Source organism: Hyla sarda, chromosome 3, assembly GCF_029499605.1.
Source record: "Hyla sarda isolate aHylSar1 chromosome 3, aHylSar1.hap1, whole genome shotgun sequence".
NCBI classification, from domain to species: Eukaryota; Metazoa; Chordata; class Amphibia; order Anura; family Hylidae; genus Hyla; species Hyla sarda.
In genome coordinates this window covers 129,924,680-129,942,109 of record NC_079191.1, presented here as the reverse complement: position 1 = coordinate 129,942,109, position 17,430 = coordinate 129,924,680, and the positions used below count along the sequence as shown (strand labels likewise).

The 17,430-nt window shown below is 43.2% G+C and overlaps 2 protein-coding genes across 4 annotated transcripts in view; one reads left to right on the top strand and one right to left on the bottom strand.

The window, feature by feature from the left end:
* LOC130361710 (lysosomal amino acid transporter 1 homolog) overlaps positions 1-7,010 on the bottom strand; it is a 33,937-nt gene extending 26,927 nt beyond the window's left edge. For both annotated transcript variants that reach the window (XR_008891122.1, XM_056565032.1), the window contains exon 1: positions 6,658-7,010. Coding sequence is in view for 1 of the 2 variants with exons in the window: in XM_056565032.1 (XP_056421007.1) it covers positions 6,658-6,854 (197 nt within the window). In the remaining variant the exon portion in view is untranslated. The remainder of the gene's footprint in view (positions 1-6,657) is intronic.
* The window catches only part of VEPH1 (ventricular zone expressed PH domain containing 1), a 560,486-nt gene continuing 550,058 nt past the window's right edge, over positions 7,003-17,430 (top strand). The window contains exon 1 of one of the 2 annotated variants that reach the window (XM_056565020.1): positions 7,003-7,100. The gene's annotated coding sequence lies outside the window, so the exon portion shown is untranslated. The remainder of the gene's footprint in view (positions 7,101-17,430) is intronic. The other variant, XM_056565022.1, reaches the window with a different exon arrangement.

Genomic DNA, 17,430 nt, shown 5'->3' with positions numbered 1-17,430 from the left:
AGAAACTTAATAAGTAAACCATTATGTCCCCCCATTAGGTGGATAGGGCCCCTGATAAGTCAGCCCCATTAAGTAGGTAGCCCCCCTTCAGGAAGGTATGTCCCTTTATCAGGTAGGTCCGTCCCCTCATCAGGTAGGTAGGGCTCCCCTAGTAAGTAAATAATGCCCCAGATAGATATGTCCCCCCAGTTGGTAGGAAGGGTGGGCTCCCCCAGTAGGGAAACAGAGCCTCAGATAGATTGGTCCTCCATTAGGTAGAGCTCCCCCATATGTAGACAGGTCCACAGATAGATATGACCTCCATCAAGTAGGGCGTCCCAGTAGGTAGTCAGACCTCCAGATAGATATGACCCCCATCAGTTAGGGCTCCCCATTAGGTACACAGGCCCTCAGACAGATATGACCCCCATCAGGTAGGGCTCCCCAATAGGTAGTCAGAACCCCAGATAGATATGACCATCATCAGGTGGGGCTCCCAAGTAGGTACACAGGCCCCCAGAAACATATGACACCCATCACTGACGAGGGTCATATCTATCTGGGGGCCTGTCTACCTACTGAGGAGCCCTACCTGATGATTAGGTAGGGCTTCCCAGTAGGTAGAAAGGCCCCTAAGATAGATATGACCTCCGGCATGTAGGGCTCCCATTTAAACAATTCTACCACCTAAGTCAGTGTTTTTCAACGAGGGTGCCTCCAGCTGTTGCAAAACTAAAACTCCCAGCATGCTGGGAGTTGTAGTTTTGCAACAGCTGGAGGCTCCATGGTTGGGATGCACTGCCCTAAGTAGATAGGTTAGAACTTAGTGGTAGGCAGGTCTTCCCTTATGTAGTAAGTAGCAAAGTTTGAGTAGGTAACTCACTTCTACTTACATCTCCCTGTTCCCTGCAGGCACTTCCTGGCAGAGGTGTGCACGGCGAGTGACGTAATCACAAGTGCCGCGCAGGATGTCAGCGTCCCAGCGTCCTGTGCGATGACGTCACTCACCGTGCGCACCTCCGTCAGGAAGGCTCGCTATAAGCTGCATCATGCATGCCCCTGTTAGTGGTGATAAGTAACACAGATAGACTTCACTTTTTCTCAAATATACTATAGTGAAAATTTTCACAAAATCCACAATCCAATATGCAAAAATAGGAAAGTTACAAACATGAAACATCACCCAAGGTGCACCTTCTCAGACACGCTAGACCCTCCTCATGAAGCTGGAGATTTTTATAGTCCATGCTCGGGCCTCCTCCGGCCGAAGATCCTTCCTCTCACGAAGGGGAGGACACGCCTCATTTTTTAAGTATCCCTACCGTGCTCCCATCACCACATTACTTAGGAAAAACACTCTCGCAAGAACTACTTTCTGAAAACGAGATTCACAGTATTTAAATCCTAAAATAGTTAAAAATAGAAACCAAGTTCTATAAATACCACTAGGAACAGTATAAAGATGTTATCTCACATTAATACATCAAAATTACATAATTCATTTAAACCATCTGGGTTAAGAGAGTTCAGCGTTTCGATTCAATAGACTTCACACTGTAACAATCTTCTCTTCAAGAGTAGCTCCCACCATCCTTTTTATGTTTTTTCTCTGTCCCTGTCTTTTTTTTCTATCCCTAACCCACTCCCTGCTTAAATTTTTATTTTTTTCTAATTACCATCTTAGAAATGCCTTTTTGTCTAACTGATAGCGTGCTCACTTACCAGACAGACTTCCCCAGCAGGCGCAATGCAGACTTCCGCCCTTAGCTCATCTATACAGGGTGCGTCCAGCTGTTTCACCAGTACAACTCCCAGCTTGCCCGACATCTAGTGGGTGTCAGGGAATGCTGGGAGTTGTAGTGGTAAAACAACTGGAGGCACCCCGTGTGGAAAACAATATCCCTGTTACGGCCATGGCCGCTGCGCAACCCCGAATTCCGCCGCACAACCCGCTACCCCGAATCCCACCGCGCAACCCGCTACCCCGAATCCCACCGCGCAACCCGCTACCCCGAACCCCGACATACCCAAGTGCAGGACAGTCCTGAGGCAGCAGAAGCAGTGCGTATATGCCGGGAGGCGGGGCTGGCATGCGAGGCCAGGGAGCCAATGCGCACATCCTTTGTGTGCTCAGTTCTCGCTCCCGCCTGTTTGATTGACAGGCAGGGAGCGAGCACAGGCTGACTGAATTAGGACCAATTGCCCAGCCAGCGTCGGTCCCAATTCAGTCGTGACATCACGGCAGGCTGCAGCCGGCCAATAGGAGGAAGACCCCAAGTGGCTAGTTTTCAAATATAAAATACAACATTTTAATAAAAATAAAAAAATTATAATAATGAAATTATATTAGAGATATGTTGTAGTACAAAGTAGGGATCGACCGATATCGTTTTTTTAGGGCCGATACCGATAATCGGTGCAGGTTAGGGCCGATAGCCGATAACTTATACCGATATTCCGGTATAAGTTATCGACTATTTAACCCCCTGCAACACCGCTGCAGATCATTGATTTAAAGCGGGCGCTTTAAATCAATGATCTGAAGGCTTTTGCGGGGCCATAGACTGCCGCTGTGGCCCGCTTCTCTCCCCTACCTGTCAGGGTGGTCCGGGCCATCCATCCATCGTTCATGTAGTGTCCGGGGGCGTTCCGGGTGGAGGGTGGTCCGGGCTGTCCTTCTCCCACGGTCTTCTTCTCCACTCCGGGCAGGCTCCGGCCTAGTACGCTGCATAGACGTCGCTGCGCAGTGACGCCCGTGCGCAGCGACGCACCTGACGTCACGGCGTAGCGGCGTCTATGCAGGGTACTAGGCCGGAGCCTGCCCGGAGTGGAGAAGAAGACGGTGGGAGAAGAAGGACAGCCCGGACCGGACCACCCTCCACCCGGAATGCCCCCGGACACTACATGAAGGAAGGATGGCCTGGACCACCCCCATTACGGGTAAGTTTAATTTTTTTATTGACTCGGAGGGTGGGGGAGGGGCCCGACCGGTATAGCGGTATGGGAAAAAATCCATACCGGTATACCGCCTAGCATCACGGTGGGTCGGGGGTGCGGTGCGGCGGGTCGAGGGGGTGGCGGTCGCGGTGCGGTGGGGGCGGGGCATTATCGGCAAGATAATTGCCGATACCGATAATGCCCAAAATCGTGATTATCGGCCGATAATATAGGCCATACCGATAATCGGTTGATCCCTAGTACAAAGGTACTACAAGATAAAATAAAAAAAAGTTTGGCGATAGTGCCCATTTAACCTCTTCCTCCGTGGTTCCTTTTACCTCTTCTATAATCATCCAGCATAGTTCACTTACTCGGTGTCCCTGTTCGGCTAAATGTCTGGCAACTCCTGTCTCTCCATACTTATGGGTTTCTTCGTTTTTTTCTGAAGTTTTAGCAAGTGTTAATCCAGAATTTCACACTTTGCATATTCTGGCCTACATAAATCCTCCCACAAGGGCATTCTAGTAGATAAACTACCTGTTTAGTATCACAGCTATACCAACCCTTGACAGGGAACTTAGTCCCATACAATGGATGTACGATATGATCACTTTTAATGATACTAGAACAATTAGAACAAGATAAGTATGGAAACCTACCTTTATTCTTTGATCCCAGAAACATTTGTTTAGATATTTTTTTTCTTCTAATATCTGCTCTCACCAGACTATTAGCCAACGATTTACCTTTCTTGTATGTAAAGTGGGGATGTATTTTATATTTGAAAACCGGCCACTTGGGGGTCTCCCTCCTAGTGGCCGGCTGCAGCATGCTGTGACATCATAACTGAATTAGGACCGATGCCGGCTGGGCAATCGGTCCTAATTCAGTCAGCCTATGCTCGCTCCCTGCCTGTCAATCAGACCGGCGGGAGAGAGCACTAAGCACACAGTGGATGCGCGCATTGGCTCCTTTGCCTTGCACGCCAGCCCCACCTCCCGGCATATACACGCCGCTGCTGGTAAGTGCGGCGGTTTGCATGGTGGGGTTCGGGGTAGTGCGGTGGTAGCAACAGAGATCTTGTTTTCAACACGGGGTGCCTCCAGTTGTTTCACCACTACAAAAAAAAAAAAAAAAAAAAAAAAAAAAAAAGGATGGTGGGATCTACTCTTTAAGAGAAGATTGTTACAGCGTGAAGTCTATTGGAATGAAACGCTGAACTCTCTTAACCCAGATGGTTTAAATGAATTATGTAATTTTGGTGTATTGCTGTGAGATAACATCTTTATACTGTTCCTAGTGGTATTTATAGAACTTTGTTTCTATTTTTTACTATTTTAGGACGTTAATACTGTGATTCTCGTTTTCAGAAACGAGTTCTCGCGAGAGTGTTTTTCCTTTCTAACGTGGTGATGGGAGCATGGTAGGGATACTTGAAAAAGTAGGCGTGTCCTCCGAAACATCGCAAGTGTCGACGCAAGCTCTATAGCTGTTCCCCTTCGTGAGAGGAAGGATCTTTGGCCAGAGGAGGCCCGAGCATGGACTATAAAAATCTCCATCTTCATGAGGAGGGTCTAGCATGTCTGAGAAGGTGCACCTTGGGTGATGTTTCATGTTTGTAACTTTCCTATTTTGCATATTGGATTGTGGATTTTGTGAAAATAGTGGGTTCACAGTGTGTGTTTTTTTGGCAAACTTATGTAAAGAAAAAAAAGAAAGAAAAAAATAAAATAAATATGATGTTTGAACACACCTATACAGATGTCACTTTGAAATGGATAACATGTGAATAATACAAAGACCAAAAAATGCAGTCATGCCCATAAACTATTATTAAACTCTTATGAAAAGCACATCCTTATGAGTCAGTTTGTTTAACATTTCACTCATTTCTTATGTACAAAACATTGGGTGACAACAACTGTGGCCAACGTTACATTTCCAACAATGACTGTTTTAGACACCTGAATGACAAGCACGCCTAGTTATATTTTTTTCTCCCATTTAAAGAGAATGAAAAAGAATAAACATAAAATTAAGGGCAACTACTGGCCGAATGTGAAGGTTGACGTCCTGTGTAAAAGGCCAAGGAATCAGCCAATGAACATACAAATGCTAGTTTGTCTGTGATCATTGGGACCATTGTCCATAGAGAAGGTTCCAAAAAACACCACAACTATGTGCCCAGATGGCACCAATAACCTTATAACCCTTAAACACTAAAATGTAGCTTTTATTGTGCTATTAAAACTGATATAACTGAAAGGATATAAAAGATTAAAATCATAACCCCAGTGTATAGTATAAAATAGGATTTTCCCTTGTGGAGAGTGCACAGAGAGAAGCACCCAAGTGCTACCTAGTATTTCAAGATCACTAAATCAATATATATATATATTACACACACATATACATACATACACACACACACACCAGTCAAGGGTTGCCACTACTGTAGTATAATATTGAACCAGTAATTAGTCCATATAGGGATGCACAAGATTGTGCACTACACGGTGCAGCCAGTGCATTTGCGGTATGAACGGCCACTGTATGTTACACTATGTTTTATTTTACACTTGGGTCGACAACTAAAATCAAGGATGTCGTCACTTCCTACATGTTCCGCCACTACAGTGTGGCTTTCTCAAGCAAAAACAAGTGTTTAAGTTATAATAAGTTATAAGTTAATAAGTTATAAGGGTATTAGTGCCCTCTGGGCTCATAGTTGTGTTTCATTGGGACCATGTGGCACCAAAAATCATCACTGGCATTCTGCACATGTCCTGTGTAAACGGGAGAATGATTTAGATGATGATAAGTAATCCATTTATAATCTAGCAATAACGAACCGAAAAAACAACAAACACTAAACAGACACTACCCAGGCTGCCTGGTATAACACACAAGCTCAGAATGCCCACTCGGCCAGTAGGGTATTTCCTCTGTGTCAAGATCACCTACTGGAAAACAGATCACCAAGGACATAGGAAAAAACCTGAATGGCAGAAACATTTAAAACTGAAAGGAAACAAAAACATTTTCAAGATCCAACAAAATCACAACTCATGAAAATACCCAGTAGCTCCATGTACCCGGCCCCCCTGGCACAATACCCAGTAGCTCCATGTACCCGGCCCCCCTGGCACAATACCCAGCAGCACCATGTACCCGGCCCCCCTGGCACAATACCCAGCAGCACCATGTACCCAGCCCCCCTGGCACAATACCCAGCAGCACCATGTACCCGGCCCCCCTGGCACAATACCCAGCAGCACCATGTACCCAGCCCCCCTGGCACAATACCCAGCAGCACCATGTACCCGGCCCCCCTGGCACAATACCCAGCAGCACCATGTACCCGGCCCCCTGGCACAATACCCAGTAGCTCCATGTACCCCGGCCCCCCCTGGCACAATACACAGTAGCTCCATGTACCCGGCCCCCCTGGCACAATATACAGCAGCTCCATGTACCCAGCCCCCCTGGCACAATATACAGCAGCTCCATGTACCCGGCTCCCCTGGCACAATATACAGCAGCTCCATGTACCCGGCTCCCCTGGCACAATATACAGCAGCTCCATGTACCCGGCCCCCCTGGCACAATACACAGCAGCACCATGTACCCGCCCCCCTGGCACAATACCCAGCAGCACCAATTACCCGGCCCCCCTGGCACAATACCCAGCAGCACCAATTACCCGGCCCCCCTGGCACAATACCCAGCTGTACTCACGGTAATGCAGCGAACAGGAAGCATACGATGGAGACGAGCCCTATGACCACACTCCAGTACTCCCAGACATCCCGCACACACTGCTCCAGCAGCTGCCAGATCCACGGGCTCCCGTCCGGACACAGCAGCTGTCTGGCCTCTGCCCGTGACATATTAACCCCAGGGAGGGGGGGATACGGGGGCCCGCTGCCTGCCATCTTGCCGCCCCCTCCTCAGACAGCAGGGCCCTTGACTTCCCGGCTCCGGGCCCCGTGGCCTCCGAGCTCTTCCTCAGCCTCCCGGCCGCACAGATAATCCTCCTGCCTGATTGGTGAAGACAATCCCGCCCGCTCGCGCACCCTGTCTAAGTGGTAACGTGTCGGATTACGTCATGTCGTGCGTACGGCGGCCATAGACAAAGAGAGCCGCAGGGGGCGCCTGACTGAAACCAGGACTGTGTACAAGTGAGGGTCGTCTCTATTGTCCTGTAAATTAACCCTTTCAGCTGGTTTTACTGGTTGTGGGTGAAAATTGTCTAGATATGTCTCCTGTCCCTGCTCCTTTAGCTCCGCTGTGTCTGGCGTTGTGACGTCATATCACATGACTGCTGTGTATTTGTTGATACATTCTGCATCTTTTGTAAAAAAAATAAATAAAAAATCCAGAATATTGTGGAAAAATTGAAAAACTTCCAGTGTTTTTAAAAAATTATTTAACATTTTTCTAAGGCGTCCACTGGGCATTACACTTATGGCGAGCTTTTTATGTTCTTTTTCCAATTTACAACAAAATCATTTATTTTATTTTTTTTGTGTTGCCATGTTCCGCCATGCTTTTTTTTCTTTTTTTTTGTGTTGCCATGTTCCGCCATGCTTTTTTTTCTTTTTTTTTTGTGTTGCCATGTTCCGCCGTCCTTTTTTTATTTTTCACCTGACCGCATTGTGTGAAGGCTTTTTTTTTTTTGCGGGATGAGCTGAACTTTTTATTGCTACCGTTTTTGCGATACATGCTATCCGCTGAATTTTTTTTTCCACGTTTTGGACCAACATTAGCGATTTCTCATCAGCTGCTTGCACACATTCGGCGACAGGGCAGTTTTCTCCAGTACCTCTTGCACTTTTTACGGAGTTCATCGTGTAGGATAAATAACATTATTGATTTATTGAACAAGTGGTTACGAACATGGGAATTCCTATTATGTATGTGTTTGCTTTTTTTTTCTTGCTTGGTGATAATACAGGGCTTTATTGGGAAAGGGAAATTTATTTATTTTTTTACACTATTTTCTTTACACAGATAGGAGGAATGCATACGTTCTATAGCGTTAAGGGGTTAATAGACAGAACTTTTATTTTTTTACTGTACACAACCATATGAAGGCTTCCTTCATTTTTCCATAATATATGCTCCAAAACAAAAAAAAAACATTTTTAAGGTGAAAAAAAAAAATTTGTTTCAAACTCACAGCGTGTTCCCCGCTACATGTTTAAAAGGGGTGGGTCTCCACAGACTGTCCGCCACTGACCCGATCCATCGCAGACCCTATTAAAGTCAAACGAAATACGCTTGAGTCCTAAACGCTGTAGAATTTTAGAATTAGACTGTTCACCTGTGCTAAACCTAATATACTGGGTTATAGTGCGGGTGAACAGCATTAACCCCTTAAGGACTCAGACCATTTTCACCTTAAAGGGGTACTCCCGTGGAAAACTTTTTTCTTTTATCAACTGGTGCTAGAAAGTTATACAGATTTGTAAATTACTTCTATTAAAAAAAATCTTAATCCTTCCAGTACTTTTTAGGGGCTGTATACTACATAGGAAATGTTTTTCTTTTTAGATTTCTCTGATGTCATGACCACAGTGCTCTCTGCTGACCTCTGCTGTCCATTTTATGGACTGTCCAGAGTAGAATAGGTTTGCTATAGGGATTTTTGTCCTGCTCTGGACAGTTCCTAAAATGGACAGCAGAGGTCAGCTGAGAGCACCGTGGCTGTGACGTAAGAGAAATCCAAAAAGAAAAACATTTCCTCTGTAGTATACAGTCCCTAAAAAGTACTGAAAGGAATAAGATTTTTTAATAGAAGTAATTTACAAATCTGTTTAACTTTCTGGCACCAGTTGATCTAAAAAAAAAGTACCCCTTTAAGTACTCAAAACAATCTTCGTTTTTGCACTTTTGTTTTTTCCTCCTCATCATCTAAAAATCATAACACGTTAAATTTCTCACCTACAGAGCCGTATAAGGGCTTGTTTTTTGCCAATTTCACCAATTGTACTTTGTAATGACATCACTTATTTTATAACATAATCTGTGGCGAAACAAAAAAAAAATATTTGTGGGGTGAAATGTAAAAAACGCCCTTTTGCAAATTTTTAGGGCTTGCGTTTCTACGCAGTGCACTTTTTCAATTAAAATGACACCTTATCTTTATTCTGTAGGGCCATACGGTTACAGGGATTCCCAATTCATGTAGGTTTTATTTAATTTACTACTTTAAAAAAATTATAACTACATGCACCAAAATTTGTATGTTTAAACATGTCATCTTCTGACCCCTATAACTTTTTTATTTTTCCGTGCATGTGGCTATATGAGGGCTTATTTTTTGCGCCGTAGTCTGTAGTTTTTATCGGTACTATGTTTGTTTTGATGGGACTTTTTGATTGCTTTTTATAAATTTTTTTAAGGTATATGAAGTGACCAAAAATTCAAAATGTTGGTAATTTTTTTATACAAATATACCATCGACCGTGCATTTTAGCTAACCTTATATTTTAATAATTCGGACATTTACGCGTGTGGGGGTACCAAATATTATCATTATTATTATTAATTATTTGGAAAAAAAAGTGAATAAAGATTTAAACCCTTCCCTAATAAAAGTTTGAATCACCCCTCTTTTCGCATTAAAAACAGTGTAAATAAAAACATAACAGTGTAAATTAAACATATGTGGTATCGCCGCATGCGTAAATGTCCGAATTATTAAAATATATTGTTAATTAAACCACACGGTCAATGGCGTACACGCAAAAAAAATTCCAAAGTCCAAAATAGCATATTTTTGGTCACTTTTTATGTAATGAAAAAATTTACAAAAAGTGATTAAAAAGTCCGATCAATACAAAAATGGTACCTCTAAAAACTTGAGATCATGGCGCAAAAAATTAGCCCTCATAACACCCCGTACGTGGAAAAATAAAAAAGTTATAGGGGTGAGAAGATGATAATTTTAAACGTATAAATTTTCCTGCATGTAGTTATGATTTTTTCCAGAAGTACAACAAAATCAAACCTATATAAGTATGGTATAATTTTAATCGTATGGACCTACAGAATAATGATAAGATGTCATTTTTACCGAAAGATGTACTGCGTAGAAATGGAAGCCCCCAAAAGTTACAAAATGGTGTTTTTTCTTCAATTTTGTCGCACAATGATTCTGTTTTCCATTTCTCCGTAGATTTTTGAGTAAAATGACTGATGTCACTACAAAGTAGAATTGGTGGCGCAGAAAATAACCATAATACGGATTTTTAGGTGCAAAATTGAAAGAGTTATGATTTTTAAAAGGTAAGGAGGAAAAAACAAAAGTGCAAAAACGGGAAATCCCTCCGCCCCCAAGGTGTTAAGCACCATACTGTTATATAGTAAGACCACTGTAAACAGACCCACATCCCCTACATACAGTGACCATATAGAGGTAGCTACCAGCTGTACATAGGATCTGTATACCATCTCTATAGCTAAAACTCCTCTCTTCAGTATCTCCAGGACAAACATCTTAGATTCAACATTTTTCCAGTGTCCTCTCCTCTAGGCCCCCAAACTGTAAGAATGCCCCCCTTGGTGCCTGACACAGTAAAAGTTAGTATATAAGTAGTTCCCCATTAAAGGAGATATCTCATGGAAAAAAAAACGTATCGCCTATCAACAGGATGGGGGATAAGTTTTAGTTTGCGGGTTGGGGGGGGGGGGGTTCAAGCACTGGTCCCCCCCCCCCCCCCCCCCCGCAATCTCCTGTACGGGCCCTCTGCTCTTCCCTAGAGCGGCTCGTCACGACTCATGCCCAAAGCAGGGGAAGCAACGTCCCCGCCATTTATCTCTATGCTTCGGGAGGGGGTTGTGACGCGCCGCTCTAGGGAAGAGCAGAGATCTCCATACAGGAGACCACGGGGGGCCCCAACACTCGGACTCTCCATAATTTAAAGTAGGGAGGTAGTTCCACCATTAGGTAGGTACAGTCTTGGCCGTAAATGTTGGCACATGTTGGTTGAAATGAAGTATTTCTCACAGAAAAGAATTGCAGTAACACATGTTTTGCTATACACATGTTTATTCCCTTTGTGTGTATTGGAATTAAACCAAATATAGGGAGGAAAAAAGCAAATTGGACATAATGTCACACCAAACTCCAAAAATGGGCTGGACAAAATTATTGGCACCCTTTCAAAATTGTGACAAAATAAGATTGTTTCAAGCATGGGATGCTCCTTTAAACTCACCTGGGGCAAGTAACAGGTGTGAGCAATGTAAAAATCCCACCTGATAGCAGATAAAAAGGAGAGAAGTTCACTTAGTCTTTGCATTGTGTGTCTGTGTGTGCCACACTAAGCATGGACAACAGAAAGAGGAGAACTGTCTGAGGGGAAAAATATCAACAATCTCAAGGTTACAAGTCCATCTCCAGAGATCTAGATTTGCCTCTGTCCACAGTGCGCAACTGTTTGCAACCCATGGCACTGTAGCTAATCTCCCTGGGCTTGGACGGAAGAGAAAAATAGATGAAAAGGTGTCAATGCAGAAATATTTTATTTTCTAGAAAAAATTCAGGGGTGCCAACATTTACGGCCATGACTGTATGTCCCTCAGTAGTTAGATAATTCCCTTATTAAGTAGTCCACCCCATATGCTGTTTTGTCCTCAGGTAGGTAGTCCTCCCCCCACCATTAGATATATACTTTCTTATGTAGGTAGGTATAGTTGACAAGAGAAGTTTACATACACTATATAAAAAAGACATATATGCATGAAACAGACAAGAAATCAGAATAACCTTACCCGTTTTAGGTCAATTAGGATTGCCAAAATTATTTATATATGCCAAATGCCAGAATAATGAAATAGAGAATTTTTAATGCATGTTAATTTCTGCAAAGTAAAAATTTTACATACATTTCGTTAGTTTTTGGTAGCATTGCCTTTAAACTGTATTGGTCAGTCGTTTTGGATATCGTTTCACAAGCTTCTCACATAAGTTGGTAGGAATTTCTCCTGACAGAACTGTTGTAACTGAGCCATGTTTGTAGGTCACCTTGCTCGCACCTGCCGTTTCAGCTTTGCCCATAAATTTTCAATAGGATTGAGATCAGGGCTTTGTGATGGCCACTTCACAACATTGACTTTGTTATGCTTAACCCATTAAAGGGGAACTCTGCCCCAGTACATCTTATCCCCTATCCAAAGGACAGGGGATAAGATGTCAGATTGCGGGGGTCCCGCCGTTAGGGACCCCCGGGATCTCGGCTGCAGCACCCCGCTGTCATTACTGCACAGAGCAAACTCGCTCTGTGCGGAATGACGGGCGGAATGACGGGCATATCAGGTGCCGGAGCATCGTGATGTCATGGCCCCGCCCCCTCGTTACGTTAAGGTCCTTCCCTCAATACAATACAAGTCTATGGGAGGGGGCGTGGTGGCCACCACACCCCCTCCCATAGACTTGCATTAAGGGGCGGGCCGTCACGTCACAATGCTCCTGCCCCTGTATCGCCCGCCATTACGCAAAGAGCGTGCTTGCTCTGTGCAGTAATGACAAAGGGGTGCTGCAGCGGCGGGACCCCAGCGATCTGACATCTTATCCCCTATCCTTTTATGGACTCAGCTCATTTTCACCTTAAAGGGTTACTCCGCTCCCCAGCATCCGGAACATTAAGTTCCTGAACGCTGTGTGCGTGCTTCCGTGTTCATGCCCACCCCCTCGTGATGTCACATCTCGTCATGTGACGTCACATCCCGCCCCCTCAATGCAAGTCTATGGGAGGAGGCATGACGGCCGTCACGCCCCCTTCCCATAGACTTTCATTGAGGGGGCAGACCGTGACATCACAAGGGGGCGGGCATGAACACGGAAGCCCGCACACAACGATAAGGAACTCAATTTTCCAGACGCTGGGGAGCGGAGTAACCCTTTAAGGACACAAGCATTTTTTGCACATCTTACCACTGTCACTTTAAGCATTAATAACTCTGGGATGCTTTTACTTTTCATTCTGATTCCAAGAATGTTTTTTCTTGACATATTCTACTTTATGTTAGTAGTAAATTTCCGTCAATACTTGCATCATTTCTTGGTAAAATAAATTCAAAAATTTGATGAAAAATTCGAAAATTTTTATAACTTTGAAACTCTCTGCTTATAAGGAAAATAGACATCCCAAATATATTACGGTATATATTGATTCACATATACAATATGTCTACTTTATGTTTGCATCATAAAGTTGACATGTTTTTACTTTTGGAAGACATCAGTTTTTCATCCAGTTTTTCAGGGACCAGTTCAGTTTTGAAGTGGATTTGATTGGCCTTTATATTAGAAATACCCCATAAATGACCCCATTATAAAAACTGCACCCCTCAAAGTATTAAAAATGACATTCAGTAAGTGTGTTAACCCTTTAGGTGTTTCACAGGAATAGCAGCAAAGTGAAGAAGAAAATTCAAAGTCTCCATTTTTTACACTCGCATGTTCTTGTAGACCCAGTTTTTGAATTTTTACAAGGGGTAAAGGAGAAAAATCACCCTTGAGGGCTCAGAAGCGAAGGAGCGACAATGGGATTTTGAAGAGTCAGTTTTTCTGAAATGTTTTTTTTTTTGGGGGGGGGGGGGCATGTCACATTTAGGAAGCCCCTATGGTGCCAGAACAGCAAAAAAAAAATACATGGCATACTATTTTGCAAACTACACCCCTCAAGGCATGTAACAAGGGGTACAGTGAGCCTTAACACCCCACAGGTGTTTGATGACTTTTCGTTAAAGTTATCTCCGATCATCCCTATTTTCCGGGCTATCGGGTCATCAGAGACCCGATCAGCCCGGAATCGCTGCAAATCGGGAGCTAAATTGATCGGCGATTTGCGGTCTCAGGACCCCCCAGGTGTTGTCACGGGATGCCTGCTGAATGATATACAGGTACGCCCTGAGTCCTTAACGATGCTGGACATAAATGTACGTCCTGGTGAGATGGTACTTAACGCACCAGGACGTACATTTACGTCCTATACACAACCGCGAGCATCGGAGCGATGCTCGGGTCATGCGCGGCAGGTCCCGGCTGCTGACAGCAGCCAGGGACCCACCGGTAATGGCGGACATCCGCGATCACGCGGATGTCCGCCATTAACCCCTCAGATGCCGTGATCAATACAGATCACAGCATCTGCAGCACTGCGGTCACTAAAATGGATGATCGGATCGCTCGCAGAGCTGCCGCGGTGATCCGATCATCCAGAACGGCAGACAGAGGTCCCCTCACCTACCTCCGCTACCTTCCACGGTCTTCTGCTCTGGTCTGCGATCGAGCAAATCAGAGTAGAAGATGACCGATAATACTGATCAGTGCTATGTACTATGCATAGCACTGAACAGTATTAGCAATCGAATGATTGCTATAAATAGTCCCCTATGGGGACTATTAAAGTGTAAAAATAAAAGTAAAAAAAATTAAAAAACTCCCTCCACCAATAAAAACGTAAATTATCCCATTTTCCCTATTTCATCCCCAAAAAGTGTAAACAAAATATTTTATATACATATTGGGTATCGCCGCGTGCGTAAATATCCAAACTGAACGTTAAAAAAAAGAAAGTCCAAAATAGCTGCTTATGCCAAATACATTTATAAAAAATGTATTAAAAGTTTTATATAAGCAAATATAGTAACAATAAAAAGTACAGATCACGGCACAAAAAATGAGCCCTCATACCGCCGCTTATACGGAAAAATGAAAAATGTATAGGTCTTCAAATTAGGGGGATTTTAAACGTACTAATTTAGTTAAACAGTTTGAGATTTTTTTGTAAGCGCAACAGTAATAGTAAAGTATGTTATCATGGGTATCATTTTAATTGTATTGACCCAAAGAATAAAGAACACATGTCATTTTTAACGTAAATTGTACGGTGTGAAAACTAAACCTTCAAAAATTTGCTAATTTACGGTTTTCTTTTTAATTTCCCCACACAAATAGTATTTTTTTGGTTGCCCCACACATTTTATGGTAAAGTGAGTGATGGCATTACAACGGATAACTGGTCGTGCAAAAAACAAGCCCTCATACTAGTCTGTGGATGAAAATATAAGAGTTATGAATTTTTGAAGGCGAGGAGGAAAAAATGAAAACGTAAAAAAAAAATTGTCTGAGTCCTTAAGGGGTTAAGCCACTTTGTAACCAGTTTGGAAGTATGCTTCGGGTCATTGTCCATTTAGAAGACCCATTTCCGCCCAAGATTTAACTTCCTGGTCGATGTCTTGAGATGTTGCTTCAGTATTGCCACATAATCTTCTTTTCTCTTGATGCCATCTATTTTGTGAAGTACACCAGTCTCTCCTGCAGAAAAACAACCCCATAATATGATGCTGCCACCCTTGTGTTTCACAGTTGGGATTGTGTTCTTAGGCTTCCAAGCTTTTGCCTTTTTCCTCCAAACGTAACAATGGTCATTATGGCCAAACAGTTACATTTTTGTTTTGTCTGACCACTGGACATGTCTCCAAAAATGTAGGTCTTTGTTCCTGTGTGTATTTGCAAATGTGGTGTCCGGTAACGTATCCTATACGGTACCTGTGTATATGGGTCCCCTTAGGTAGAGTCCCTAGGACGTCGGGGTCCCCACTGTTTAGTTCACCCCTGGTCACCTCTCATCCAGATAGTTATTGCCCTAATAGTTTACTTAGGAACCATGTAAATATTATATCTATGCCTATATATATAGTTAATTACCTGTCCATAGCGCAGAAGGACCTGCGGGTCACGTGGTCAGCTGAACTCTATGGTATTTCTGCTTGAGGACCTTTGGAGGTCCTTGTGACGTAGTCATTCCCATTACGCTGTGTAACAGTGAGTGGCAGATGTTCGGACCAATCAGATTCGCCCCGCCCCTGCCTATATAAGGGAGCGGTGGCCATTGTTCGCTCTCTTGTTCCTGGGCTGTCAAACGAGCAGGATCTGCGCAGCTGTTTATCGCAGTGAGTTAGGCCTGAGCCTTGCGGCAGCGGCTGATATATCTAGGATCGCGAGTGCATCAATCCCTAAGCACTCTGCAGGACCACTGGACCTTATCTATCCACTAAATCCGGACGGATCTGCAATAATTACCCTAAATTCAGAGACTTTCATTTATTTCAAGGTCCGAAACAATTGTCAGTCATTGAGGTATATGGAGACTGTTTGATTGAGACTGTTACTACTCTGTGGATGTACCGCAAGCTGTTAAGTAAAGTTTATGCAAGTTCAAATTCAACTACCTTGTGGACCTTCAGTCTTTTTCTTATGCACATGTCGTTACTGCGAATGGCTGCGATAGGCCGAAGAATCATCTCAGCATACTAGCCTCAGCCTGGCGTCACAAACTATAGGGTTAACATTAACCCCTCAATTACCGAAACAATACTCCCACTACCAATACCCCCCAAGGGCTACCACACAAATATTAATTGGACTTTTATATGTTTCTTTTGGAGTAATGGCTTTTCTTGGCAGAGTGGCCTTTCAGCCCTTGTTGATACAGTACTCATTTCACTGTGGATAATGACACAATCTTACCAGCTTCCGCCAATAGCTTCACAAGGTCTTTTGCTTTTGTTCTTGGGTTGATATGTACATGTCGGACCAAAGCACGTTCATCTCTGAGACACAGAACCTGTCTCCTTCCTGAGCGATATGATGTCTGGACATTCCCATCTTGTTTGTACTTGAGTATAATTGTTTGCACAGATGAACGAGGCACCTGCAGGTATCTGGAAATTGCATTCAAGAATGATTCAGACTTGTGCAAGTCCACAATTCTCTTCCTGATATCTAGGCTGATTTTTTTTAATGCTTTCCCATGGTGTTACACACAGAAGCAGTGTGTTTCTGGTGTGCATTAAAATACATCCACAGGTGTGTCTCTAACTTAGATGTTGCCAATAAATCAGAAGTTTCCAAAGACATGACATCATCATATGGGCTGTTCCAAATTGTTTAAAGGCATAGGAATCCTAGTGTATGTAAACTTTTGACTTTGCAGAAAGTAATTAAAAAAATGCCTTAAAATATTCCTTCTCTTTCATTATTCTGTCTTTTGGCAAATATAAATAATTTTAGTAATCCTAATTGACCTAAAACAGGTGAGTTTTATTCTGATTTCTTGTCAGATAGTGAGAAAAACATGAATATGTGTCTTTTTATATAGTGTAGTGTATGTATGGTAAAACCATTTTCCTTTAGTTTCCCTTGTGGCCACTGAAAAAATGGACTGATGTTTCCAGTAATCCTTAGTTGGTTTATATAGCAGCCAGTGACCTTATACTGATGTTTAGCCACAGGTTTACCACAGGGAATGGATAATGTTCCTTGATGTTGCACAAGAATAGGGATTGAAAAAATTACTTCTATTAATAACATTTTGTTAAGCATATTCCACAATTTAGTTATTATTAGAATATCATGCTATCAGACTATATACATAATTATCTTTGATATTAAGTGTATAAACCACATCAGTGCCCGGCACATGTTATTTATTA